General features: G+C 38.9%; 2 protein-coding genes across 2 annotated transcripts in view; both read left to right on the plus strand.

Moving 5' to 3' along the window:
- ACYP2 (acylphosphatase 2) overlaps nt 1–27,912 on the plus strand; it is a 210,449-nt gene that overhangs the window by 55,267 nt on the left and 127,270 nt on the right. The window lies entirely within an intron of this gene.
- On the plus strand, nt 16,305–16,971 carry LOC114500032 (eukaryotic translation initiation factor 1A-like). The gene is made up of 2 exons (XM_028516612.2): nt 16,305–16,769; nt 16,833–16,971. The coding sequence occupies exons 1-2, from the start codon at nt 16,344–16,346 to the stop codon at nt 16,836–16,838; spliced, it is 432 nt and encodes a 143-aa protein (XP_028372413.2). The 5' UTR covers nt 16,305–16,343; the 3' UTR covers nt 16,839–16,971.

Below are 27,912 nucleotides of genomic sequence, written 5' to 3' on the forward strand. Positions count from 1 at the left end.
GGCAACGACACATTGATGTTTCTCTCCTTCTTTTCTACCTCCTTTCTCCTCTCTCTAAAAATAAATAAATACAATCTTTAAAAAATAATAGTGGTTCTTCTAATTAGCTATGGAAGTATGCCAAATGGAAATTCTTATTAAGCCAATAATATGATTTATTTTATATTGTAAACACATAAGTGACCTTTTATTTCTTCATTAGTCAACATGAGTTGCATTTGTCCAGGAGGAATAGATTGCCAAGATGTAGGCCCTAGTCCAGAGTCACATGGAGTTTCAGAAGTTGGAAATCAACTGAATTCTGATTTGGAATTCCACTTAGCTATACTTGCCATTGCCAGACTATAGAATTCCTGATACTAAATGGTCAGCATCAAAATATGCTCACTGACAGTAGCCAGGAGGATGGGGTATACCAGTGAGCACAGCAAGGGAGAGTGTGGTTCAGTTTTGTCAGATACGGAGATAATTTGCCTGGCATTCCCCACCTACCACTTCCCCTGAGAACTTGAAACATCTTCCACTGCCAAAATGAAGCAAAATATGGGATAAATGAAAAGATTCATGTATTGCCACTATATTTAGAAGCACAATGAGGGTGACCAGTGGATGAATATGTAAGTGGTCCAATAAATTTTTGTGCCAGTAAATTTTTGACTCTAGCTATGCAAATAGCATAATTGTAGTTAGCAAGTTACATGTGTTTAAAAACATTGGTCACTAAAATATGCAGACTTTAATAAAAGATAGAGCAGATTGTAATGAGAAAAATTAACTTAGAATACTTCTGTGGGATAAATTAGAATTCAAGATGCTTTACTTCTTAGGAAGCAATACATTTGGAATCTGCTCTGCAAGTGTCCAGTCATAACTTATAAAATGCCTTGTGATGAGGATCCCAAAATCCTAATCAGAGTTAAATCATTGCAGTGCTTTAAAATGAAGTCAAACACAAGTTAAGTGATTTCATGAGAGTAAGTATTATATTTGCTGCTCCTCCTCTTCAGTATAAACCCTGCATCAAAAAACTGGGATCTAGAGCTCTGACTGGTGTGGCTCAGTGGGTTGAGCACTGGCCTGTGAACCAAAAAAAAAAAAAAATAATAAGGATCTTATCCCATTTATTTAGCTCCTTTATGTATCCTCAACACCAGAATAATTTAACATCTACTATTCCAGAACTGGAGAAAAGTCCACTGGTTAAACCCTTTGGATTCCAGAGAACCACCCCCCCCCCCACCTTTAAAACTCTAGTTGCTTTATAAACTATACTCTAATTTTAAGTGGTATCTAAGCAAAAATAGAATTCAAGAACAATTCAAGAACAACTAGAATTTTTAAGAACGATTCTTTACTTGACAAAAAATACACCACCCTGTGTGATAAAAACACTCAATAAACTAGGACTAGATGGAAATTTTCTCAACCTAATAAAAGGCATCTATAAAACCCCACAGCTATATTATACTTAATAGTGAAAAATGGGAAGCTTTACCTTAAGATTAGGAACAAGGCAAAGAAGTCCATTCTCACTACTTCTAGCCAGTATTATTAGGTAAATAAATAAATAAATAAATAAATAAATAAAATAAGAGTCATCCAAATTGGAAAGGAAGAAATGAAATGATCTCTGTTTACATACAATCTTGTATGTAGAAAATTTAAAGGAATCTTCAAAGAACTCTTAGAACTAATAAAGAAGTTTGTCAACTTCTCAGTATAGAAAATCAGCATGCAGGGTCTATTGTATTTCTATACGCTAGCAATAAACAATCCAAAAATGATACTAAGAAAGTAATTTAATTGCAATAGATTAAAAATAATAAATTTACTTAGGAATAAATTTAACAAAAGAAGTGCAAACTTGTACATTGACAACTATAATACATTATTGACAGAAATTAAAGGAGACCTAAATACATGGAAAGATAGCTCATGTTCATGGATCAGAAAGATGGCAATACTTTCCAAACTGATTACAGATCTAATGTAATTCCTATTAAAATTCCAGCAGTCTTTTTAAACATGAAAATTGAAGCTGATCCTAAAATTCATATTGAATTTCAAGGACCCAAACAATGTTGAAAAAGAACAAAGTTGAAGGACTCACATTTTCTGATTTCAAGGCTTAATACAATGTTACATTAATCAAGATTGTGTTAAACTGACAAAAGTCTAGAGATACAGATCAGTGGAATAGAATTGAAATGTCATAAATAAACTTTTACATTCATGATCAATTGAGTTTTGACAAGAGTCCTAAAGCAGTTGAATGGGGGAAAGAATAGTCTTTCAACAGATGGAGCTGGGACAACTGGATATCTACATACAAAAGAAGGAAGTTGGACCCCTACCTTGCACCATGTACAAAATTAATTTTAAGTGGATTGAAGACTTAACTGTCACAACCGAAAGCATAAAAGAACATAAATGTAAATCTTTGTTACCTTGGAATAAGCAATGGTTTCTTAGATATGACACCAGATGCACAAGCAATAAAATAAATAAAATTAATAAATAAATATAACATATTGCATGAAAATTAAAAACACACGTGCTTTAGAAGACATCAAGAAATGAAAAGACAACCTAGGGAATGGGAGAACATTGTGTCTGAGGAGCTTGTATCTAAAATACTACAATTCAATAATAAAAAGGCAGACAACTTGTATCTAAAATATTATGACTCAGTAAGAAAAGGGAACATAACCCAATTGAAAAAGTGGGCTAAGATCTGAATAGACATTTTTCAAAAGAAGATTTACAAATGACCAATAAATACATGAGAAGATTCTCATAGTAATTAGTCATCAGGAAAATAAATCTCAAAACTGCAATTAGATATCATTCACACCCACTAGGAGGCTATAATCAAAATGACAGACAATAACAATTATTGGTGTGGATGTCGGGAAATCGGAACTCTCATACATTGCTGCTGGGAGTGTAAAATAGTGCAACCCCATTCTATAGTCCGGCAGTTACTCAAAAGTTTAAACATAAAGTTACAGCAGATCCTCTTCTAAGGTTGGTTCGTTAAGTGTCTTTTTGTTATAACACTGATGGGATACCATAGGAGCTTAACTCTTGTTTATATCAATTAGCCTATGGCAAAATTGGTGTCATATAACATTTCACTTAATGTTGCAGAACCTATGGACGATGTTTACTGAAGATTTACTGTATACTCAAAAGAAATGAAAATGCATGTCCACACAAAACTTGTATACAAATATTTATAGCAACATTAGTTACAATAACCAAGAATTAGAAACAATCCAAAACCTATCAACTGATGAAGGGATCAATAAAATGTGGTGTACCCATCCAATAGAATATGATTTAGAATGAAAGGAATGTAGTATTGGTATGTGCATCAAATTAGATATCCTTGAAAACAAACATGAAGAGTCCAAGAAGCCAGAAACAAAAGACCACATGCTGTAGGACTCTGGTTGTATGCAATATCCAGAGTGGGCAAAACCACTGAGGTGAAAGCTGTGTTGGGGTTGCTGGGCCTGGGGAAGGAGGGGTGAATGGAGAGTGAGTGCTAACGGACACAGAGTTTAAGTTTGAACATGTTCTAAAATTGTTTATGGTGATGGTTGCACAACTCTGTGAATGCACTGAAAATCATCTGAATCATTGCACACTTTAAATGGGTGAATTATATAATATGTGAATTCTATATAAAATGCAGTCTATACATATATATATATAAAGTAAGAAAGAGAGACAGAGAGAGAGACAGATGACAGAGAGAGCACATGTATTAGGGTTCTCCAAAGAAAAAGAACCAATGGGATTGATTGATTGACTCATTGATTGATTTAAGGAATTGGCTCACATGATTATGGAGGCTGACAAATCCTTACTCTGTAGAGTGGGCCAACAGGCTGGGGACCTGGGAAGGAGTAGACACTGAAGTTCAAGTCTGAAGGCCATCTGCTGCACAATTCCCTCTTGCTAGAAGGTTAATCTTTTGTTCTATCTAGGCTTTCAGCTGATTGAATGAGGCTTACCAATGTTATGGAGAGTGATCAGCTTTACTCAAAGTCCAACAATTCAAATCTTAATCTCTCATCCAAAAACACCCTCACAGATACATTCAGAACAACATTTGACCACATATCCGGGTGCAGTGGCCCAGTTGAGTCGACACATAAAATCAACCATCAGAAGGCCTATTCTTCTCCTTTTCTCATTGGTCCCAGAGATTGGATAAGTTTAGGAAATGGCAGTGTTAATTTGCCAAAGAAGCAGTTCTGGATATAGCTTGGAATTCACAATAAAAGTTCAATGGGCAGTGATGGCTGACAGACTGACTAGGCTGTGATAGAGTTAATAATGGAGATGATAAAAATAATTTCTAATAATAAAATGACATATTTACCTTTACAAATTTCCTTTTTTCTAAACTTTTTACAAAACTAAAAGTTTTAAAATGTCATTCATGTTGACATTTCTCCTTTTTATTAACATTCATATTTTGTGAGTTCCTTATAGCAGATTGTGAGTTTTGCATTTTAAAAGTGTTTTGATTTTAGAGTTAACATTCCTTCTTAAATATTCACCAGGGCCCAGAAATGAAAATGTTCCCATATGGAAAATCATACTTTTGAACACAAGTTCAGCTCTTGTTTCTTCACACAAAGGCTGTTTAGTTTTATATCAGTAAAATATTAAACCTGATAGGGAACTTACGTAAATGCAGAGAGTTCTGGAAGATTTATCAAAGAGATAATAATGGAGAGATTAAAAGGGAACAGGAATTGAGGAAATAGGGGAAGTTCAAAGGGGACTTTAAACCTATCTGCATTATATAAAACATTGATATGAAGAATATATGCTCTTATCATTTGTATAATTAGCAGTGGAAAAATAATGTATCTGGTCTGAGTCCTTTATTTTGTAGGTCGCAGAGTGGTGGCTCAGAAAGGTTGGGAGGGTCAGGAAAGACCACACTGCTGGTTTGTGGTGGAGACAGGCCTAGAAGCCAGGTTCCTGCCCCTCAGCCCCATGCCCTGCATAAATAGTCTACCCAGTCAGTAAAGTACTGAAAAAATTAAAAATGGCTTTTTTGCATAAAATGAATCAGAAAATATTAACTAGATAAGAAGGTCAGTAGATCATATAGAAACTCAACTGAAAAATCTAAGTTTAATTTTACTTTCCAGAACCAGCAAGAAGAAAAGACCAACGTGCCTTGGAGAAGGGCCTTGGAAGAACTGGTGGGCCTGGAGAAGGGTGGAGGAGGGGAGAAAGAGGGCACAGCAGGCGTCTGGCTAGGGCTGGAGTAGATGTGGCTCACAGGGAGTGGTCGGATAAGGGTCCCGTGGAGTGTGAAAAGGACAGCACTGAGCAGTTGCCTATACTGAGTCCTGAAAGTTTCTTAGTAATTTTACCTTTGTGAATATAAAGATTTCATTATTTCTATAAATGATTTCTATTTAACTCTGAACATTAATCTAGGTTTTCAGGATCTTCTAGATAAATGTTATTTGTAAGTAAAACAATATTTAATTTTATTAAGCATACACATCTACACACACATATGTAAAATTCAGATTTTCAATAATATGCTTTTTTGTATACAAAACAAATACAACTATCCTCCCAGTGAGTTACTTTTAATACACTTATCTTCTATACCTTGGTTTTCTTTCTTGTTAAAATTTAAGATGCATTTTCACAAAATAGATCAAAGCCAAAGCAGAATAAGAGACTTTAAGAGTTGAAGAATTTCACTCACCTAAGAATTTAAAGGACAAAAGACCTGAGTTTATGACTCCTTGGTGAATCTATATACTGTTTGCTCCATAAGGGCAAATAGTTTTTGCTCAACATTTTATCCCTAACTCTGTAGCTGGCACACAATAGGCACTCAAAAAATATTTGTGCAATGAAAGATTCCAAGGGCTAAATGCAGAGCTAGTGATGAAAGTTAAACAATGTTCAGTGCATGGAATGTTGCAGCGTGGCTGCTGGAGGAGGCAAATCATTACCAACAAAGCACAAAACCAGCCGATACAAGAAAGAAAGGCTTCTGAGCAGAGAAAGTGGTAACTATACAGATAAATGGCTTATAAGGGAAGAGTGACAGGCAACCCAAGGTGTCAGATAAATTAGCAGCAGGATGAGCAATAGAAACCAAGTCTTCTGGCTGCTGGACTAATAATGTTCTTTCCAGTGTACCACTTCACTTCTCTAGAAACTAGGAGACAAAGTCACAAAGTGCTAGACTAGGATTGTGTTGAACACACTCCCCGCTCAGCCTACTTCAGCAGTATCTCTTGCCCTTTCTGTCTCATCTCTGACACAGGGAAGTTTGTTGTCCTCCAAAAGAATTGAATACTGAGAGTAACGCTAAAGTCCAAAGTGCATAGTGGTATCTGCTTTCTATTTATCATGCAGACTGGAAGTAATCATTGATAACAAACCCCAATTAAAAGTGCACGTTCAAGTATACACTTTAGGACAATGTCAGCCACTTACTTTTTCAGTAAGAAGTAATAGCTTCCACACATATATTTATATTATATTTAATATAAAATATATAATTATATATGAGAAATTCTTTTAAACTCCTGTAGCTTTATTACCTGTACAATTCATCTGTACTATCTTGTATCATCTCTTCTATTGCCATCTTGAACAAGTATTATTTATTTTAGCTATTTAGACATTTTATCATTTTAATTTTTCATTTATGATATTTCAACAAACTTTTTAGCTCATGATGTCAGAAACTAAATTTTGTATCCCTCTCTGTGATAAGTAGGCAGTAGGCATGTGCTAAATATTTACTGAATATGTAAATACTCAAATGTGGAATTTATTGTAGATTCTAAATTCATTTTGTAGTGTTAGAATCAAATATCCCAAACCCGAAACAGTCTTCTAAAATAAAGAACCTAGCCCTGGCTGGTATGGCTCAGTGGATTGAGCACCTGACTGTGAACCAAAGGGTCACAGGTTCTATACCCAGTCAGGGCACATGCCTGGGTTGCGGGCCAGCTCTCCAGGGTGGGATGTGCAAGAGGCAACTACACATCGATGTTTCTCTCCCTCTCTTTTTCCTTCCCTTCTCCTCTCCGTAAAAATAAATAAGTTAAATCTTTAAAATAAAATAAGGAGACTTCCCCAGTTAGGAAGTGATGGGAAGTATCTAATTCTCATTCATCTTTGTCTCCCTGATTTCTGACACTTGACTTAGGATTGAGTCCATGTGTTCTAGGGAGATAGCATAGCCTTAAATAAATGAAGAAGCATCTTACCTTTCCCATGTCTTCCACTGGACATGGTATTTGTCTCCCCAGCCTCCTTTTCACCTTCACCATGCACCAGCCAGGAGGTTCTAGATGGCGATGGACCTCGTTCCAGTAATTCCATCATTTTCATATGCTAAATTGTTTAGGTAATCCAACCCTAAGCCAACCAGTGACTGATGTAAGGCAGGTGACTAATTTAGGCTAATAACTGGGGGCTCCATTCTCGAAGGTTTTTAATTTCTCTGAAGAGGACAATGGAAAAGCCGGATGTCCTTCTGGGTGGAAGGAACTACTGCAGTCATTTTGTCACAACGAAGGGAGCCAGCGCCAGGATGATGCTGACACCACAGATGTCAGAGCAGAGATGGAAAGAAAGGAAATCTTTGATGATTGACTCGAGGGAGTCCCATCAAAAAATCCTTGAAATCTGACTAAGGCTGACCCAGGTTTATTTTGGAGCATTTTGAATCTTATACAATTTTCAGAGTTCTCTTTATGAAAAAGAACACAAGATTACAGATGCAAAATTAAGTTCAAATGGGAATATTTAATTAGCATGAGAAATCACACCAAACCGTGAACTTTGAGAAGATGAAAAAGGTCTCAAATATCCCCAAATCAGCAATATTTTTGTTTTATTACCTGCCTGACACATCTTCATGGTATGTTCCTCCTACTTTTTGGGATGCATTGTTTTTTTTATGTCTTCTTCATAAGAAAATAACATTAGAGAGATTTTGTAATCTCAAAGGAAGTCCAGTGTTTCCTTTTCCATGATTGATCGAGATATGTTTTGTTTTATTTTGATAACCTAAAAAAGTTTATTTTAGTTTTACAACATTTTCATAATGCCATGGAAATTGTGCTGATTTGTCAAATTTGGAAAACCTTCTGTCACACTTCATACGTGATTTATAAGATCTCAGGACATTTCAAATTTCCTTGAACAATAACACTCTTAAATCTTCAATCTCAAAGTGTAAAACTTTATATTGAGTTGATCATATGTGGTTAACAGTTGTCTTCAGTGTCCTTTTTGTAGTGGTGGATTATGAATTTATGTTCCCCTCATTGATAGTAAATTAGGGGGGCTGCACACATGTAGCTTCCCTCGGTTCTGTTTATTGTACTGCTGTAGCTTTTGCCCTAATAAGCACAGGAATTCTGATAAACTCCATCTCAAATGCTTCCCATAAAAAAGAGCCTGGTGCATTTTTGTCATATATGCTGCATCATTAAGTATATACCTGACAGGAGAGAATTTCTTTTTTGAGCAGGTACTTGCTTATACTTTCAGACATCCAATGATCTGATTGGCGGTGTAGTTCTGTTGTGAGTCAGCTCAGCTGATTTCACAAGTTGGTGGGTGGTCAACCGGCCAGTTGACTGGCCACTGGATGATGGGATGGCCTCACTGTGATGGCTGGCGGTTGGCTGGCTATCAGCCGAGGCACCAGGGATGATTAGGCCACATGCCTCTCATCTGCCAGGAAGCTTGCCTGGGTTTCTTGGGCAGTCACCATTTCAAGTGCCGTAAGCATGAACAAGTCTTAATGCACAAGCACTTCTCAAGTCTCTGCTTGCTTCACAGATGGGACCACAAGAGCCTCACAAACCCTTCCCCAAACTTGAACTCTTCTCTACCTCAGTGTGAAACTGTTCTCCCTGATTCCTAATCCTGATCCAACAGGTGCATCACTAGCTACGTGAAGGGTATGACTTTAAAAGGGTTTCTAGTGACGGAGCTAAATTTTAAAATATATATAAGTTTTCATCGTTCCTGTTTTTATGTCAGAATACATAATTGTACACGTGTACAATTCCTTTATAGTAAAAGTATTTTCTTATTAAAATAAGATGCCCCACCCCCCCAATAATCAATTTGTAAATCTAACATTCTACATTATCATGGCCTTTCATGTCTTTTTTGGGGGGTCAGTTAACAGAATATATTAAGGGCACTTATACACAAGGCACTTATTACATTCCCAGCGGTGTGAGTTCTTTCACGACTGTGATGTGAACTAAAGTAAGTGGATGCTTTCCCGTGTTCCTAATACTGATAAGGTATATTTCAAGTATGCATTTTCATGTGTCTTCAAGTGCTTCTGTCAGAACTAGAGGCTTTACCACAACATTTACATTCATAGGGTTTCTCTCCTAAGTCCTTCCTTGTGTTTATAAGGAACTACAAGATCGGAAGGCTTTTCCACCCTCCTTACATTCATAGGGTTTCTCTCCACTGCAAGTTCTTTCACGTATTCAAGACTACTGGGATACCTGAATGCTTCACCACATTTTTTATAGTCACACGTTTTCTCTCCAGTGTGAGAACTTTTATGTCACGGTAAGGAACTGTAGTGTCTGAATGCTTTTCTATGTTCCTTATATCCCTGGGGTCTCTCTCCAGCGCAAGCCTTTCATGTGGTTGTAAGGAACTGGCTACCTGAGGCCTTTCCACACTCGCGCAGCCATAGGGTTTCTCTGCACTGTGAGCGCCTTCACGTCTTTGAAGAGGACTGGGTCTAACACTTTACTGCACTTTTCACACTGATAGAGCTTCTCTCCAGGGTGGGTTCTTTCGCATGTTTCAAGTGAAGTTGAAGAACTAAAGGTTTTCCCACATACTTTACATTTATAAGAACCATCTGCATCTGTGATCTTGTGTCTCTGAAGGGTTTGGAGCCACGTGAAAGCTTTCCCACCTTCCTTCTGTTTGTATGTGTTCTCTCCACTGTGATTTCTTCCATGATTCTCAAGACACTGGAGATAACCAAAGGCGCTGCCACACACGTTACTTTGATATGGCTTCTCTCTGTACTTTGACTAACGCAAACTGCCTGTGTCCAGTGTGACTGCTGGCGTGCCTTTTATGGGATAGGTGATGCATGAAGACTGGTCCACACACACTGTATTCCCACTGTTTTACTCCAGGAAGAATTTTCTTCTTCAGATTCAGATTTGAAATAGGGCTGAAATTTTCTCACGTTGACTACCCTTTTCTGCTTCACAGAGTCTATCATATGACCTCCGAGGAGGCCAGGTGCCTGAAGGTTTCCCGCACCACATCTCTATAGAGTTCCTTCTGGGAGGGTCCAGTAAGGCCCACTCCCCCAGGGGGAGGTTTACAGTCACATCCTCAAAGGCCATTGAGCCCATTTCTATGTTTATTGGGTCTTCCTGAGTCCTTCCTATGTCTCCCATGACCAGGGCTGTCAAGCTGGCCTTTCATGTCTTTAATCTTGTTTTATATGATTTGTAATGTGAATCTAGATGAAATTTTCTAGTACTGGCAAACTTTCAGTGATTGAGTTACGGGTTAATAAACCTTATCTTGTAGGCAAAACCCAAGTTCCTAGGTAGGGCTGATAAGTAATCACTATCTTCTTACGGGAATTATGGAGAGAACTAGAATCCTGCATGCTGTGTTGTCAAGGCAACAGCTGCCCCTGTCTTCCCAGCAACGGGATCTGTTCCTATGGTTATTGAAGCTAACACAAATATTAGCCTGCCACCTGAAGCTGGGGATCAATTTGAGAATGATGTCTCTGTTGAAGACTGATCAATGAGTGCATTAGCTTCCCAGACAGAGACCGCAGCAAAGGCAAGCCATGTGAGGCTTGATGCATTATCTTCCTTTTCCATTACATTTGACACTCGGAAGGCAGCACACCTGTCTTTTTTTGGTCTGATTACATTTATTTGTGAGCCATGAAGATTTAAAATCCCACAGCTGTCCCAGAATGTTTGACTGGGACAAGTCCCAGTGGGCTGTTACTCTCAGGAGTGATAGCCCTGGCTGGTGTGGCTCAATGGGCTTAGCATCAGCCTGTGAACCAAAAGGTCACTGGTTCGATTCCCAATCAGGGCACACACCTGGGTTGTGGGCCAGGTCCCTGGTTGGGGGTGTGTGAGAGGCAACTGATTGATGCATCTTCTGCTCACTGATGTTTCTCCTGCTGTCTTTCTCCCTCCCTCCCCATCTCTCTAAAAGTAAATAAATAAAATATTTTTTAAAAGAGAGAGGTGATAGTCCTAAGTTTATAGAGAGCCACCATTGGGGGAGTGAAGTAAACAGAGTGGCAGGAAGGAATGGTGGTGACTCTGAGGATGAAAAGAGCCGAACACATGTGGTGGAGGCTGACTTTCTCCACAGGCACGTTAGGGAAGTCTTGCCTGCTGTGGAGAGGCTGATATGAGGCTTCAGCATCCTGCTGATAATCGTAGACCCCACACCCTCCCAGAAAAGGGGCCCAATCTGATCAGAATAAGGTCTCACAACCTCCTGGATTCTGGGCAAAACCACCTTTAAAAAACAAAAGAACAAATTCTACCTTCTAGGTGAAAGGTGGACCTGATGAGAAGGGATCCCTGACTATAAAAATACAAGAATGATTTATATGTCAGCATCCTTAAGATCTTGAAAAGTGTATCCATTAAGGACTGCCTAAGAAGTAGAAATTTGGTTTATCTGTTACCTTAAGAATAATTCAGGTTTGATTTTCTTTTTATTGATTTTCTAAAAATACAAGTAAAAGTAACATCATTTAAGCAGGATGTTTGATCACTCTTAACCATTTAATAGTATTACTTATTAGGAAAGAAACACTTTAAGAGTCAGCAAAAATGGGCTTCAATTTCTAAGGGGGGGGGGGCACTCATCACACAGTCAGTTGCTCACCTTGCACTGCCCTCTTCCTCCCATCTGAGTCCAGCCAGAGGGGGTGGGAGAAAAAAGCCCTGGAGGCTGGTGCTCAGAGAATGCCTCACTGGGAAAATTAAAATACAGTCTCTATATTAGATGACACTATTAAATCTATGTCAGCTTTCCTGGATATGATAGTATTGTGATTATGTAGATGAATGTTGAGGAATGTGGAATTTTTAGAGGTGGAATTTTCTCTTGTCTGCAACTTGCTCTCATTAAAAAGATGAAGAGAGAGACAGATAGATATGAGAGGCAAAGATAAGCAAACACGACAAAAGTTAATTATTTGATCTCCATGAAGAATGTATGGGTGTTAATCGTGCCATTCTTTTCGCTTTTTGGAAGTTTTGGAAATATTCAAAGTAAAATATTGAGAAAAATATATGAAAAGAATATGTCCTCCCTGACCTCTGGTGACTGCAGAAGTTTCTTTGAATCACCTGTCTGTTTTCTACAGAACTGGAAGGCTGACACCTGTGAAGGCCTCTACAGCAGGCATCACTTTATATCTAGCTCATAATCAAAGTTTTCTGAATGTTTCAAAATTGTTCTAATAAGGATCCCAAATGAAGTTTCCATATTGAATTCGGCTGTTTTCTCTCCTAAGTGTTATTTACTCCGTAACTCACTTTTCCACCCCATGGCATTGACTTGTTAAACTAGGTCACTTGTCTTGTGGAATGTCCCATATTCTGGATTTGACTGATTGCTTCCTCTTGGTGTCCTTTTAACTTATTCTCCAGAGGAAACTCCTTTTAACAGTTTCTGTTTTTAGGTTTTTTTGTGATTACCTTGAAATTTCCAAATGTGCTATTTCTTCATTTAGATATCTTGATGAGCACAAATTTAGCTCTCTTGTTCTGCCTCCTGTTGGGGACCGCCCTGCCTGCTATCAGAAGCTGTAACCCCGCCAAGGCAAAGGCTGAGGGAATGACCTTTGGACCGTAAGCCAGCGAGGAGACAAAAGCTTATCTCCCTGGCAGGAGCACTGATTCTGCTGCTTCATTCATAACTGACCCCCAATGCTTGGTCAGTTAGCCAATGATGGGTAAGATTCCCCAAGGGGAGAACAACCTAAGACAGGCACGATCACGTGGGAGGCCCCCAAGAAAGGACTTTGGGAGCTACAGCAAAAGCGGGTGATGGACCCTTGCCCCTCAGCTTTGACATAGCCTGAGTCCTCTTCGGCTGGGAGAAAATCTCCTTATCTCTTGGTTGCCTTAGTTTCCTTGCTCCACCTAAGCCTGAAACAATGACAGGGTGGTGCAGCTCTGTGCTGAAAAGGGTGGGTTCCCTGGGTGATCAGGCCTAAGAAAGAATATGTAAACTCCTGTGAAACCTGCTTTGTTTAGAATGCTCTCAGTTGAATGATTTGAATGATGAGGGTCCAGGGAAGAAGTAAGTTTGTTCCTTAAAGTTTTTTACAGCTCTTTGACCCTGACTCAAAATAGGCTCTCAGACTTCCTTGTTACCTATTGTTTGATCCTTACTTTCTAGCAATGAGTAATGAGCTTTACCTGAATTCTTATGCAAACGAAACCAATAAAAAGCCTCTCCGGCAGGGGAACGGGGCGCTCTCTCCCCACCAGAGAGAGTGGCCATTTCGTTCCTACTTCCCCACAGGACTTGGTTGTCTCTGTGTATGTCTTTCTCGAGTTTCGACGAGCCATCCACAGCGTTCTGCGGTCACTGCTGGCCGGTGAGCACACGTCAGCCTCCCTCCTCCCAAAATAATTTTGTCACTAATGTCTGCTTTCCCTACCAGTCACCTCTTTGATTTCAGACAATATCCTGGAACCTCTATCTGTTACTTCACCAACCAAGAGAGAGTCTCTTGTTGAGGGCATTTTTGCCCAGACAGTCCCTTTCACTGCTCTTTCTACCCTTGTACTTCCCAAGCTCTGTCAGCGGCAACTTTGGTTTTCGGTGTTCCAGGTGGATAACATACTCTTTTCTGTAATCACACTTCAGTCTTCTGCGATTTGTCTGTGAGTTTATCCCAAAACTGTAAAAAATAAGAAATGACCATTTACGTGACTATGACTTTTCAGATTTAGCTCAGTGTAGAGCCAAAAACTACCGTTTGGTTTCCTCTTCAGTGTAAGAACCCCTGTATTTAGTCACAAGAGAATGTCTCTTGCATTGCACGAAAACACATTCTGCATTTTTTACACTCTACCAATTGTACCAAATCACGTCACATTTTAACTTGCTCTCTATTTGGTCCACATCAGGAATGATATGTGGAAGGTGGTTTGAATGGACCATCCTAGCCTCAGCCTACATAAGGACTATTTTTGAACAATGATAGAGGAACAGAGCTAATATTTCCAAAATATAAAGAACAGTCCCTTATGAATGGGAAATGAATCTGGAACAGTCCATTTAAACCACATAATGGAAGCCTTGACTACCAGGCCAAGCAGTTTGAACTCTGTAGGTTCTAGGGGGCTCTTGGAGATTTTTAAGGAGTGCAAGGTACTTGTGCTTAAGCCTTCTTGGAAGTAATCTCCTAAAAACGGTGACCCACTAGGGCAAGGTAACTCCAGAGTACCATTGTTCACCCCAAAAGTGCCCACCACTTAAGGGAATTAGGTGGACAGAGGGCCCAAAGGGCTTCCAAAGAACCCATGAATGGCTCCATGGATTTTGACAAGTATGTAATACCATGCAGCCACCATCTTAGTATTATACAAATAGTGGTATGGCCCTAAAAATCCCTGTGTTCTGCCTATTCATCTCTCTCTTCTTCCTCCCACTCACAAGAGAATAAGAAACTTCCTTTTAAGACTTTTGAGGTCTATAGTCAAATTACTGTATAAAATGTTTGTATCCAAATACCAGTGGTGTGCGAGAGTCCCTATTTTGGCACTACTGTTATTATCATCAATAATACTGAATATTATTATTTTTGATTTTAGAGTAATTGATATCTCATTTATATTAGAACAAATACAAATAATACAAATAAATACAAAAAAGAGAGATAGGATTCTTGGTTACAATGACAGATTTAAAACAAGCCAGCTTAAGCAAAATAGGGGATTTATTGTCTCATTCATCTGGATGCTGGCCTCCTTGGTTGACTTGATCAAGAATTCAGTTGATGTCAGAGAATATGCTATTCTTATTCTTCTATTGCAGACAGGCTTTTTAAAAATTTTTATTTATTTATTTTTATTTAAGGAGGAAGAGATGGGTGCGGGGAGCTCTAGGCTTATGTAACTTCAGTTCAGGAGGCCTCCTTGATTTAATTCTACATTTATCAAAGCTCGTTTTATTGCCATGATAGAAACCCAGTTTCAGCTGACTTAATCAAAATATGTGAATATATTGGCTCATGAAACTGAAAAGTCTAGGGAAGTGGGCCTACTTTCAGGAACAGCTAGATCTAGGTGCTCAAACAATGTCATCAGAACTTGATTTTTATCTTTCGGGTGGTTCTCCTCCTTTTTGTCTTTATTCTCAGGCAAGCTTTCTCCACCTGTAGGCAAAATGGTTCCTGGCAGCCCGAACTTAAAAATGACACAGAAGTCTCGTGAGCCTTTAAGGAAGTACCTCATTCTGATGGTTCCAGCAAAGGATGTAAGAAAGATTCTGGTTGGCCTGGCTTAGACACCGTGTTCCTCCCTGAGCCAATCCCTGTAGCGGGAGTAGCCACAGAAGTCTGGAATGTATCAGGGCCCTTCTTCCTTGGTGGGTCCTGAACTATTTTTCTCTAACCAGCGCCATGAAACTGCCAAAAGCTCTGCTTATCTTCTTAGCAGATGATTTCTGCTTGGTTTCTTGCCTTCTCACCTTCGCACAGTTAAAGACTTCGTCAATGTCCCCAGGGCAAACGCCACAGGAAATATAGGGCTCGCTGCTGCAGTGCTGGCTGCGTTTTTCTCTGACTGCAATTTTTGTTTCCCTGCATCCGTGGGGCTGCTGAGAGCTCTGCCCTGCCTTACCTGCTACAAGTTAGCAGGAGGGTTTGTGGATTTTCTTTTCTCCTTGAAGGATTAGTCATGGCCATCCGTTGAGACATAAAGGACATAAAGGACATAAAGGAAGTGAGAGAGCTGAGGTGGTGAGGTGTAATGAAATAGTCTTCCAAGACTTCCTTCAGGTTAGCTTGTAACAGGCAAGCCAACCGCTGAGGACAGCCATCAAAATTGGGGAGAGCTGCAACGCCAGCGGCAGCGACCCCATTTGCTTATCCAGGAGCGTGGTCGCCTACGCGTCGCCCTAGAATTCGGTCGCAACAGTGTCCCTGCGCATGACACCCGAGATTGTGTCGTCTTGCGGGGCTCTGTGGAGGCATCGTCGTTGCGCAGGAACCACGGGACCAGAGTGGGAAATGCCAGGAAGCCATCAGCACAGCCATGCCCAAGAATAAGGGTAAAGGAGGTAAAAACAGGCGGAGAGGTAAGAATGAGAATGAATCTGAAAAAAGAGAATTAGTCTTTAAAGAAGACGGACAAGAGTATGCTCAGGTCATCAAAATGTTGGGAAATGGACGATTAGAAGCAATGTGCTTTGATGGTGTAAGGAGGTTATGCCATATCAGAGGGAAGTTGAGAAAAAAGGTTTGGATAAATACCTCAGACATTATATTGGTTGGTCTGCGAGACTATCAGGATAACAAAGCTGATGTGATTTTAAAGTACAATGCAGATGAAGCTAGAAGTCTGAAGGCATATGGCGAGCTTCCAGAACATGCTAAAATCAATGAAACAGATACATTTGGTCCTGGAGATGATGAAATCCAGTTCGATGATATTGGAGATGATGATGAAGACATTGATGATCTTGTTGAAGCACTGAAACTGTAATACACTTCAAAGGCCTTATTAAAATGGACACCTGTTAGTATCTAAATTGAACTTAAATTTTTTGAGTATTATTCTACAGTTTGGATTTTGGCCATCACCTGTTAAGAAGACTAAAACTTCACATGAATGTAGTTTGTTAAGGCATATCAACTTATTTTCATTGTTTTAAAGTATTTGTATGTTTCTTTTTAAAAAGTATATTCTATTGATTATGCTATTACAATTGTCCCAATTTTTCCCCCTTTGCCCCCCACACCAGGTACCCTCTTCCTTCCAGCAATCCTCCCCTTAGTTCATGTCCGTGGGTCATGCATTTAAGTTCTTTGGATACTTCATTTCCTACACTGTTCTTAACCTTCCTCTGTCTATTTGGTACCTTCCAAATATACTGCTCAACCCCTGTACATTTTCCCCCATTCTCCCCCTTCCCCATCCCTGCTGATAACCCCCATGTGATTTGCATTTCTATGATTCTGTTCCTGTTCTAGTTGTTTGATTAGGTTTTTTTGTTTTTGTTTTTTTTAGATTCAATTGTTGAGAGTTGTGAGTTTATTGTCATTTTTGTGTTCATAGTTTTGCTCTTCTTTTTCCTAAGTGCCTTTAACATTTCATATAATAGGGGCTTGGATTTGATGAACTCTTTACCTTGCTTTACCTTGTTTGGGAAGCACTTTATCTGCTTTTCCATTCTAAATGATAGCTTTGCTGGATACAGCAATCTCAGATGTAGGTCCCTGTTTTTCATCTCTTTGAATACTTCTTGCTAGTCTCTTCTTGCCTGCAAAGTTTCTTTTGAGAAATCAGCTGATAGTTTTATGGGAACCCCTTTGTAAATAACTCTGCCTTTCTCTTGCTGCTTTTAAGAGTCTTTGTCTTTAACCTTTGGTCTTTTAATTATGATGTGTCTTGGTGTTGTCCTCTTTGGGTCTAACTTGTTTGGGACTCTCTGTGCTTCCTGGACTTGTATGTCTATTTCCATCACCAAATTAGGGAAGTTTTCTTTCATTATTTTTTCAAATAGTTTTCAATTTCTTGCTCTTCCTCTTCTCCTTCTGGCATCCCTATGGTTCAGATGTTGGCAAGTTTGGTAATGTGCCAGTCTTCTTATTCTCTCCTTGATTTTTTTTTGAATTCTTGTTTCTTCATTTTGTACTGGTTGACTATTTATTTCTTCCTTATGTTCCAAATCATTGATTTAAACCTCAGCTTCCTTCCCTTCACTGTTGTTTCCTTGTGAATTTTTCTTATTTTACTTAGTGTAGCCTTCACTTATTGCCTATGCATTTGCTGTGCTCAATGAGTTCTCTGAGCATCCTTATCACCCGTGTTTTGAACTTTGTATCTGATAAGTTGGCTATCTCAATTTCGCTTAGTTCTTTTTCTGGAGTTTTGATTTGTTCTTTCATTTGGGCCGTATTTCTTTGTCTCCTTAATTTGGCTGCCTTCCTGTGTTTGTTTCTGTGTATTAGCTAGAGCTGCTTTGACTCCCTGTCTTGCTGGGCTTGTTACCTTGTAAGGCGGAGTCTTAAGTATTCAGCAGGGCAAGGGAACCACTTCATCACTTTGTAGCACTGTGTGGGGGGGAGGAGTTAGAGAGGTAATAGGAATAATGCTGCTTGCTTGGCTCTTGCCCCTTTCCCAGTCACTTGGGGGTGGGGGACAGGGAAATGGAGACAACTATACTTGAACAACAATAAAAAAAAGATTCATCAAGTAGGTTTTGAAACATCATTTTTTTTCTCTAGAGGTTTTTCTTTTCCCAGAAGAGAAGATTAATGTGAAGGAGATACATCCTTACCTGGTTTTAATAATATATATAACAAATATAAAGGGGAATAAATCTTCATATGGTTTCACCTCGCATTGCTATAATTTTACCTCCCAACTGAAAACTCTAGAGTTAAAATCTGAGGCCAGAATGTGTACATAATTAACTCTAAGAATAAGAAATAAATGTGTCCAAATGTGGAGGAAGAAACTGGATGAAACCAAACCAAAACAAAACTCCAAGTATGTGAAGAAACTGGAAAGGAGCTAAAGCACCCAGGACATGATGTGCCAAGATCTGGGAGAGAAGGGAAATGCCCTGAAGGGAGTTGAACAGTGTGTGCTGATTTGTCCCCCACCCAGGAAATTCCCTGACTTGCAGCAGGGGGCAGAGAGCCCGAGCACTTTCCACTGCCTTCCGTTGTACTTAGAACAGAGACCAGACTCCTTACAGGGGCTTATGTATAAGCCTGGCACATATGTTTCTTCTTGTCTGGACTGACAGCCACATTAATATCACCTTCCCCCTTTTTAACAATGCTTCAGCCATACTGGCCTTCTTTCAATTCCTCCTGTTTGGGAAGCTCAGGCATTCTCTACAGACTTCTCTGTGCCTGGATTAAATTCTCCCACTTCTTGGCTCATTCCTATACGTCTTTCAGATGTTACTTCCTCAGAGACCTTCCATGACAATCTCTCTATCCCCTATCCCACCCTGTCTCTAAATTAGACACCACCTTCTCTTCAGTACGTACACATACCACACAGTAAGCACTCAAGTGATATTTACTGAATGAGTGAGTGAAAGGCTGCTTGAAGGTAGAGTGGCATGGTGGAAAGAAATCCAAATTTTACCTGGGTGACCTTGGGCAGTCCTTTAAATGTTTGGAGGCAATTTCCTTGTCTCTATAATACAGATAGCACCTGCTCTACTTAGTTCACAGGTTACTATGAACGTCAAATGGGAGCTGGTAGACATAAGTGTCTATAATTGTAAAATGCGACTGCAGGTATGAGTTAGTGTACTATTCACTGACTCAAAAGGAAACCACATATATTCAATCAGAAAAATACATTGAAAGTACTGAATTAGTGACACTTCATTACAATCATTCTTGTCAACATTTTTAAGGCAAGATTTTTATAAATGGTAGTGAAAAGTAAATAATTCTAGATGAAATCTTTCCATAATACAAAAAGTTTTCTATAGCTAGGTAATAATTTTATTTATAGAATAAGATATCTCTAAAATACATGGCCTTTAAAGAAGGCTAATTTTAAAGGATGTAGATGAGCATTCTGTAACCCATGATGCCTACTATACAGTAGGAGTTCAATCAACATTTGCTGAATGAATTTTCTTGTAAGTGTTGCATTTCCTATACCATATTTATTTAACAGTAACTGATGATCAAGATAACTTCATATTTAAATACTCTATTGAGTGAAGAGCCCTAACAATTCAACCACTTATCATTTAAGGGTTTAGCATGCTCCTAGGAGTACATATATTTTTGTATATAAGTACTGTGCTCTAACCGATTGCATCACTGGAGCTCCTAGTATGTGTAATTTCACAGTATAACACTAAAATAAGAGAAAATATAGGTGGTACTAACGTTTCTGGAAAATGGAGTAGTGATCATATTCGCATGACCTGCCTTGCCTCAGATAGTTGGTAGGTGGCAGCAATGGACCAGAAATTATGGTTTGTTTAAACAGGACATGGAAAGGGTTTGAGTGTTAGTATTTCATTAATTTTTTTTTCAAAATAAAACATTACAGTTGCAAAGCAAGCAAACAAAAATAAATAAGCATGATGTAACTGATTTACAGAATATGTTACCTAAGCTTTTATGCTCTCGTTTCTTGACAAAAACTTATTTTTGAAAACTCTGGGCTTAGTTTTATTACTATTCTTAGCTTGTTTTTTTTTTCTTTAAAATCTTTATTTCTTCTCTTTGTAAGCACTGAACACTTTATGGCTCCTTTACTGACAGCAAGAGATGAGATATGTGAACTTTCATTTTGTTTAAGCTTTGGTTTACTCTGATTGTGAAGATTTTGCCCCAAGGCTTTGCATTGGCCAAGATTCAGTTACAGAAAAAATAATCCATTTTAGACAGTTGGCACAGAATTGGCTTTAACATTGGGTATTAAATGGCTTGTGGAGTTGTTGTGGAGACTGATGAAAGAGTCCCTAGGTCAGTGGTTCTCAACTTTAGCTTTGTATCACAGACATCTGGGTTGCTTTCAAGAATATTGATTCTGGAATTCACATTTTGAGTCAAAACCTTTGGGCATGTATATATGTATAGTTAATAAGCTCCCCTGGTGATTCCAGTGTACAGCCAGAGTTGAGGCTCATGTTTCAGGATCAACTCTCACTGAAGAACTGGGCCACCAAGGGAGCTACTGATTCTTCTGCAGTCAAAATGTGCTGAATTGGGAAGCTGCTGGTTTAAAATTATGTCTCTCCTGCCACCACCAGGACGCTCCTGTAGTCTGGAAACTGCCACCTCCAGGAAGTTGCCACTCCAGAGCCCACTGCAACTGCCAGTATTAACATATTAACTCATAAAACAATGTTCTGCACCCTGCCTCTTGGTGCCCAAGAAACTACAGTCACGGTTACCTCAACTAACAATGCCCCAAAAAACTACGGTCCACCATAACTGAGCTAATCACAGAACGAGCAGCAGACAGCTTTGTGTGACTCACACTCTCCCTCCACCCATAGCACGGTCCTTTTGATTGCGGAATCTCTATCATATAACAAATCCTAATTGCAGGAACGTCTGGGATATGTAGCTTTAAACTTTCCAACCCTGCAGAACAGGAAAGGAAGCTAGAAAGAGATTTGTGTGGATGTTTTATAGTTTATACCAATCCAGTGTTCCAACAAAGCCATCATGAAATAGAAGAGTAGTTGTTTTTTTTCTTCCTTATTTTCCAGGGACCAGTGATTGGGCTGAAAGTCTGTTCCCATCCTTTACAAACCTTTAGACTCCCAGAACCAGTCAAGCTTTTCACTTCACCCTCCCTTTTCAGAGGTCACTTTGGTTACAATTCAGTTAATTTTGAATGATTTAATTTTATTTCATTCTCCTGCTTCCACTTTTGCTGCTATCTCTCAGGTACCCTGTAAGTTGATTTCTTACTGGGATTTCAGAGAATTTTATACAAAATAGTTACCAATTATCCAATACTTGATCACTCTGCAAGGTTTAAAAAAACCACTAAAGAATCAGAAATGTCTTCTTCTTCTTTTTATTTTTTTAAAGGGTTTTATTTATTTTTAGAGGGGGAAGAGAGGGAGGTAGAGAGAGAAACATCAATGTGTGGTTGCCTCTCACACATTGCCCCCTACTGGGGACCTGGCCTGCAACCTTGGCCTGTGCCCTGACTGGGAATCGAATCGGTGACTCTTTGGTTTGCAGGATGCTGTTCAATTCACTGAGCCACACCAGCCAAGGCTGCTTTTCTTTTTTTTTTTAATATTCAGCAGCAATTTGACAGGGGATAGGGAAAGTTGCATGACTGTCAACCTAGCAAAGCTGCTTCTTTAATATTAGTTGGTGTAATTCAGGCTGACACTCATTAAAGGCCAATGGAAAAATTTTCTATTTTTCATTTTATTGAGATATGATATATAGTTCTGTGTAAGTTTAAGGTATATAGCATAATGACTTGACTTACATATATTGAAAAATAATTACCACAATACATTTAGTTAATATCTATCACTACATGATAGTTACAAAGAACGGATGAGTTGTTTTAAAGATGGTCACACTAGCCCAGATCTGAGGGTGAATATGATCTGTGCCTTTAGGGACTAAGAGAGAGTGTGTGTGTCTGTGCGTGTCTCTGTGTCTACGTACTAAGGAGGAATCAAAGGGATGTCTTCCCCAGAGAGACTTCTTAATTCCATAAGAAAAGCAAATCTGAGACTAGCTGAAGCCTGTGCTTGGGGATATTAGGAGGGGAAGGGCCTGAATTACCTACTTTTCGTCTGAGTTGGCGCCTATCCCTTTCTCCCCTTCCCTATCTTGATGCCATAGCTCAGAGCCTGGGTGCACTCTGTTCAAAACATAGCTCTGCCTTCTGTTGCCTCTATGATATGTCCCAGCAGTGGTACCTCTGATTGTCCCCTCTTTATCTAAACTTTTTGTCTTGCTGAAGACTTACAGATGCATATTTCATGTTTTCTTTGTTTTTATGGCTATTTATTTATTTTTAGAGAGAGGGGCAGGAAGGGAGAAAGAAAGAGAGAGAAACCTGGCCCGCAACCCAGGTATGTGCCCTGATTGGGAATTGAACCAGTGATCTTTCAGTTTGCAGGCCGGCACTCAGTCCACTGAGCCTCACCAGCCAGGGCTATTTCATGTTTTCTAAAGCACTCAGTACTAAGCACAGTGATATTTTCCTGTTCTGTTTCCTCACTTCTAGAGTATGGAATACTCTAGATTTATTGATTTATTGATCATAGTCATTCTGACTGGTGTGAGGAGATATCTCATTGTGGTTTTAAATTGCATTTGTCTGATGATTAGTGATGTTGAGCATCTTTTCATATGTCTACTGGCCATCTGTATGTCCTCTTTGGAGAAGTGTCTATTCAGGTGCTTTGCCCATTTTTAAATTGGATTATTTGGGGGTTTTATTGGTGTTGGGTTTTATAAGTTCTTTATAAATTTTTAGATATTAACCCTTTGTCAGATGTATTGGTGAGTATGTTCTCCCATTCAGTGGGTTGTCTTTTCATATTTTTATGATTTCCTCTGCTGAGCAGAATCTTTTTAGTTTGATGTAGTCCCAGTGGTTTATTTTTTCTTTCATTTTCCTTGCCTGAGTAGATGTATTAGAAAATATTGCTATGAGCAATGTCTGAGATTTTACCAACTATGTTTTCTTCTAGGATTTTTATGGTTTTAGTTTTTAGGTCTAACATTTAAGACTTTAATACATTTTGAATTTATTCTTTTGTGTGATGTAAGAAAGCAGTCTAGTTTCATTTTTCTGCATGTATCCAATTTTTCCAACATCATTTATTGAATAAACTATCTTTAGCCCATTGTATTGGATATATGCTCACTTCTGTCAAATAGTAATTGATTATAAAGGTGTAGGTTTATTTTTGAGCTCTCCATTCTGTTCCATTGATCTATGTGTCTGTTTTTATGTCAGTACCATGCTGTTTGGATTACTATGGCCTTAGTATACTTTGATATTAGGTAGCATGATTCCTCCAACTTTATTGTACTTGATCAGGATTGCTGTTGCTCTGTGGGTCTTTTGTGGTTCCATATCTATTTTTGAAATATTTGTTCTAGTTCTGTGAAATACATCATTGGGATCTTGATAGGAAGTGCATTGAATCTATAGATTGCTTTGGGTAGTGTGGGCATTCTCATGATGTTAATTCTTCCTATCCATGACCACAGTATATGCTTCCACTTGTATCTTCTTCAGTTTATTTCTTCAGTGTCATAACTTGCTGAGTAGAGGTCTTCTACATCCTTGGTTAGATTTATTCCTAGGTATTTTATTCTTTTTGAAACAATTACGAATGGGGCTGTTTTCTTAATTTCCTTTTCTGTTAGTTCAATATTGGCATATAAAGATGCAACTGATTTCTGAATATTAATTTTGTATCCTCTACTTTACTGAATTAATTTATCAGACCTAGTAGTTTCTTGGTGGAATCTTTAGGGTTTTAAACTTATACACAGTGTCATGTCATCTGCCAAAATGACAGTTTTATTTTTTCCTTTTCAATTTGGGTGCCTTTTATTTCTTCTTCTTGTCTGGTTGCTGTGGCTGGGTCTTCTAGTACTATGATGAATAGGAAAGGTGAAAGCAGATGTCCCTGTCTTGTTCCTGATCTTAAAAGGAACACTTATAGTTTTTGCTCATTGAATATGCTGCTGGCAGTGGGTTTATCATATATGGCCTTTATTATGTTTAGATATGTTCCCTTTATTACCACTTTGCTTAGAGTTTTTGTCATAAATGGGTGCTGGATTTTATCAAATGCTTTTACTGCATTTGTTAATATGATCATGTGGTTTTTATCCTCTATGTTGTTTATGTGGTAAATCACATTTATTGAGTTGTGAATGCTGTACCAGCCTTGCATCCCTGGAATAAATCCCACTTGATCAGGGTATATGATCTTGTTGATGTATTGCTGTATTCAGTTTGCTAATAATTTGTTGAGGATTTTAGTATCTATGTTCATCAGTGATATTGGCATATACTTTTCTTTTTCTTCTTGTACTGTCTTATCTAGTTTTAGAATTAGGATAATTCTGGCCTCGGAAAAATAACAAACAGGACTTCCGGCCAGGATGGAGGTGTACATAGACACACTGTGCCTCCTCACACAACCAAAATAAGGACAACAACAATTTAGAAATAAAATAACCAGAACTGACAGAAAATTAAACTATATGAAAGTCCAACAACCAAGGAGCTAAATAGACATATTCATCCAGACTGGTAGGCGGAATGGAGTTGGACAGCTGGGCGGAAGGGGTCAAGGCACAAAAAGTAGTGGCACCAGCGCAAGGCACCCAGGGCACGCAAGACAGCAGCTGGCAGATCCCGGGTGCAGGGTGGCAATGGGCAGACCCAGCAAGGCGGCAATTGTGAAGCAAGACACTGTGCACCAGGCGGCTGGCTGACCAGGCAGTTCTATATTGGCGTGCAGATAAACCAGGTGAAACTGGGGAGCAAGACAGATGGTGCAGCCCAGGGTCCCAGCACTGGGAAATAGAGCCTGAAAACACTGATTTAAAACACCTGTAGGGGTTAAAGCACAGGGAGAGACTCCCAGCCTCACGGGAGAGTTCGTTGGAGAGACTCACAAGGTTCTGGAATGTACACAGGCCCACCTGCATGGGAACCAGCATCAGAAAGGCCCAGTTTGCTTGCGGGAAGTGGTGGAAGTGACTGAAAACCGGCAGAGAGAGGAGCAAGTGCCATTGTTCCTTCTCAGACCCGCCCCCACATACAGCATCACAACACAGTGACTGGATTGCCCCGCCCTGGTGAACACCTAAGGCTCCACCCCTCATAACTAACAGGCACGACAAGACAAAAAAAAAAAAAATGGCCCAAATGGGAGAACAGATCAAAGTTCTGCAACAAATACAACTAAGCGACCAAGAGATAGCCAACCTATCAGATGCACAGTTCAAAGCATTGGTGATCAGGATGCTCACAGAATTGGTTGAATTTGGTCACAAATTAGATGAAAAAATGAAGGCCACGCTAAGTGAAAGGAAAATGCACAGGAAACCAATAGCAATGGAAAGAAAACTGGGACTCCAATGAATGGAGTGGACCAGAAGGAAGAAATAACCAAACAGAAAAGAAGGAAGAAATAAGAATTCAAAACAATGAGGAGAGACTTAGGAACCTCCAGGACATCTTTAAATGATCCAACATCTGAATTATAGGGGTACCAGAAGGGGAAGAGGAAGAGCAACAAGTGGAGAAGTTATTTGAACAAATAATAAAGGAGAACTTCCCCAATCTGGCAAAGGAAATAGACTTCCAGGAAGTTCAGGAAGCTCAGAGAGTCCCAAAGAAGTTAGGCCCCAGGAGGAACACACCAAGCACATCATAATTACATTACCCAAGGTAAAAATGAAGGAGAGAATCCTAGAAGCAGCAAGAGATAAGGAGATGGTAACCTACAAAGGAGTTCCCATCAGACTGCCAGCTGATTTCTCAAAAGAGACTTTACAGGCAAGAAGGGGCTGGAAAGAAGTATTCCAAGTCATGAAAGGCAAGGACCTACATCCAAGATTGCTCTATCCAGCAAAGCTTTCATTTAGAATGGAAGGGCAGATCAAGTGCTTTTCAGATAAGGTCAAGTTAAAGAAGTTCATCATCACCAAGCCCTTATTTTATGAGATGTTAAAGGGACTTATCTAAGAAGAAGAAGATAAAAAACATGTACACTAAAATGACAGCAAACTCACAATTATTAACAACCACATCTAAAACAAAAACTAAGCAAACAACTAGAACAGGAACAGAAGCACAGAAATGGAGATCACATGGAGGGTTAGCAACAGGAGAGTGGGAGGAGGAGAGAGGGGGCAAAGTTACAGAGAATAAGTAGCATAGATGGTAGGTAGAAAATAGACAGGGGGCGGGCAAGAATAGTATGGGAAATGTAGAAGCTAAAGAACTTATGACACATGGACATGAACTAAAGAGGGGGAATGTGGGTGGGAGAGGGTGTGCAGGGTGGAGGGGAGTGAAATGGGGGTAATGGGACAACTGTAATAGCATAATCAATAAAATGTATTTAAAAAAAAACAAAGCCCAAAGTGAAGAGTATACTATGATTTTAACTACTTAAAAATATATGGGAAGTGTATTAAAAAATGGTGAAGGTTATGTTAGGGTAATAACTTTTCCTTCTATTTTAAAAAATTTCTTTAATTATAAGTAGATGTTTCTATTATTTAAAATTAGTTTAAATATTAGTAACATTTGCTTAAAATTTCTAAACTCTTAAAAATCACATATTGTTGGCAATCATGCTTAAATGGTACATAATTTCTCTTTGCTAATGTAGTGGTGTTGACAGACATAATAAAGTTTTTAGCTAAGCAAATGTCAGTTGTTGCAATAGCACCTCTAAAATTACAATAAAGGTACATAACAATTGACAGGGGTACCCTTGGTAAATGTGGAGAAAAGTCAGATTAAGAAAAAGAAAACGTCAACCTTTCCAGTCAGTGACAGGATTAGTAATAGTGACAGGACCTCAATCCAATCTGAGATATTACTTCTTGGAAGGCATAGTACTAGTGAGAAAGACATTAATAGGATGAAATCCAATACTTGCACAGGCCAATGAACTGGACAGAGGAAGATTTGGGAGTAGGAGGAGGTATTTAGATAAAGTAGATCCATGAACAAATATTTTTTAAAAATAAGGTCAGGGTGTGTTGAAAGAGCAGAATAATTCAGTGTCTTGACTATAGGGTACCTATAACCAATAGGCTGGGGATAAGCAGATAACCAGAGGTTAACGGAGGCTGAAGACCTTTGGTTTTATTTGGAATGCAGTGTAGAGAGACTTTGAAGATATACTATTGAAAAGAATGACATAAGATCTATGTTGATTCTTGAGTCCCCATGGAATGAACTGAAAGGGAGATGAGAGGAAGACATAAATTGTGAAGTCTCTGTAATACACCAGGACTCATTACATGAAAATTATCTAAATTAGCACTTCCAGAATACATTTTACTTTAAAATGATTTAACCGCATTCTAACAGTTTTAGATGATTTTTGGTGTTCTCTAATGTAATTGGCACATAA

Source organism: Phyllostomus discolor, chromosome 6 (assembly GCF_004126475.2).
Source record: "Phyllostomus discolor isolate MPI-MPIP mPhyDis1 chromosome 6, mPhyDis1.pri.v3, whole genome shotgun sequence".
NCBI lineage: Eukaryota > Metazoa > Chordata > Mammalia > Chiroptera > Phyllostomidae > Phyllostomus > Phyllostomus discolor.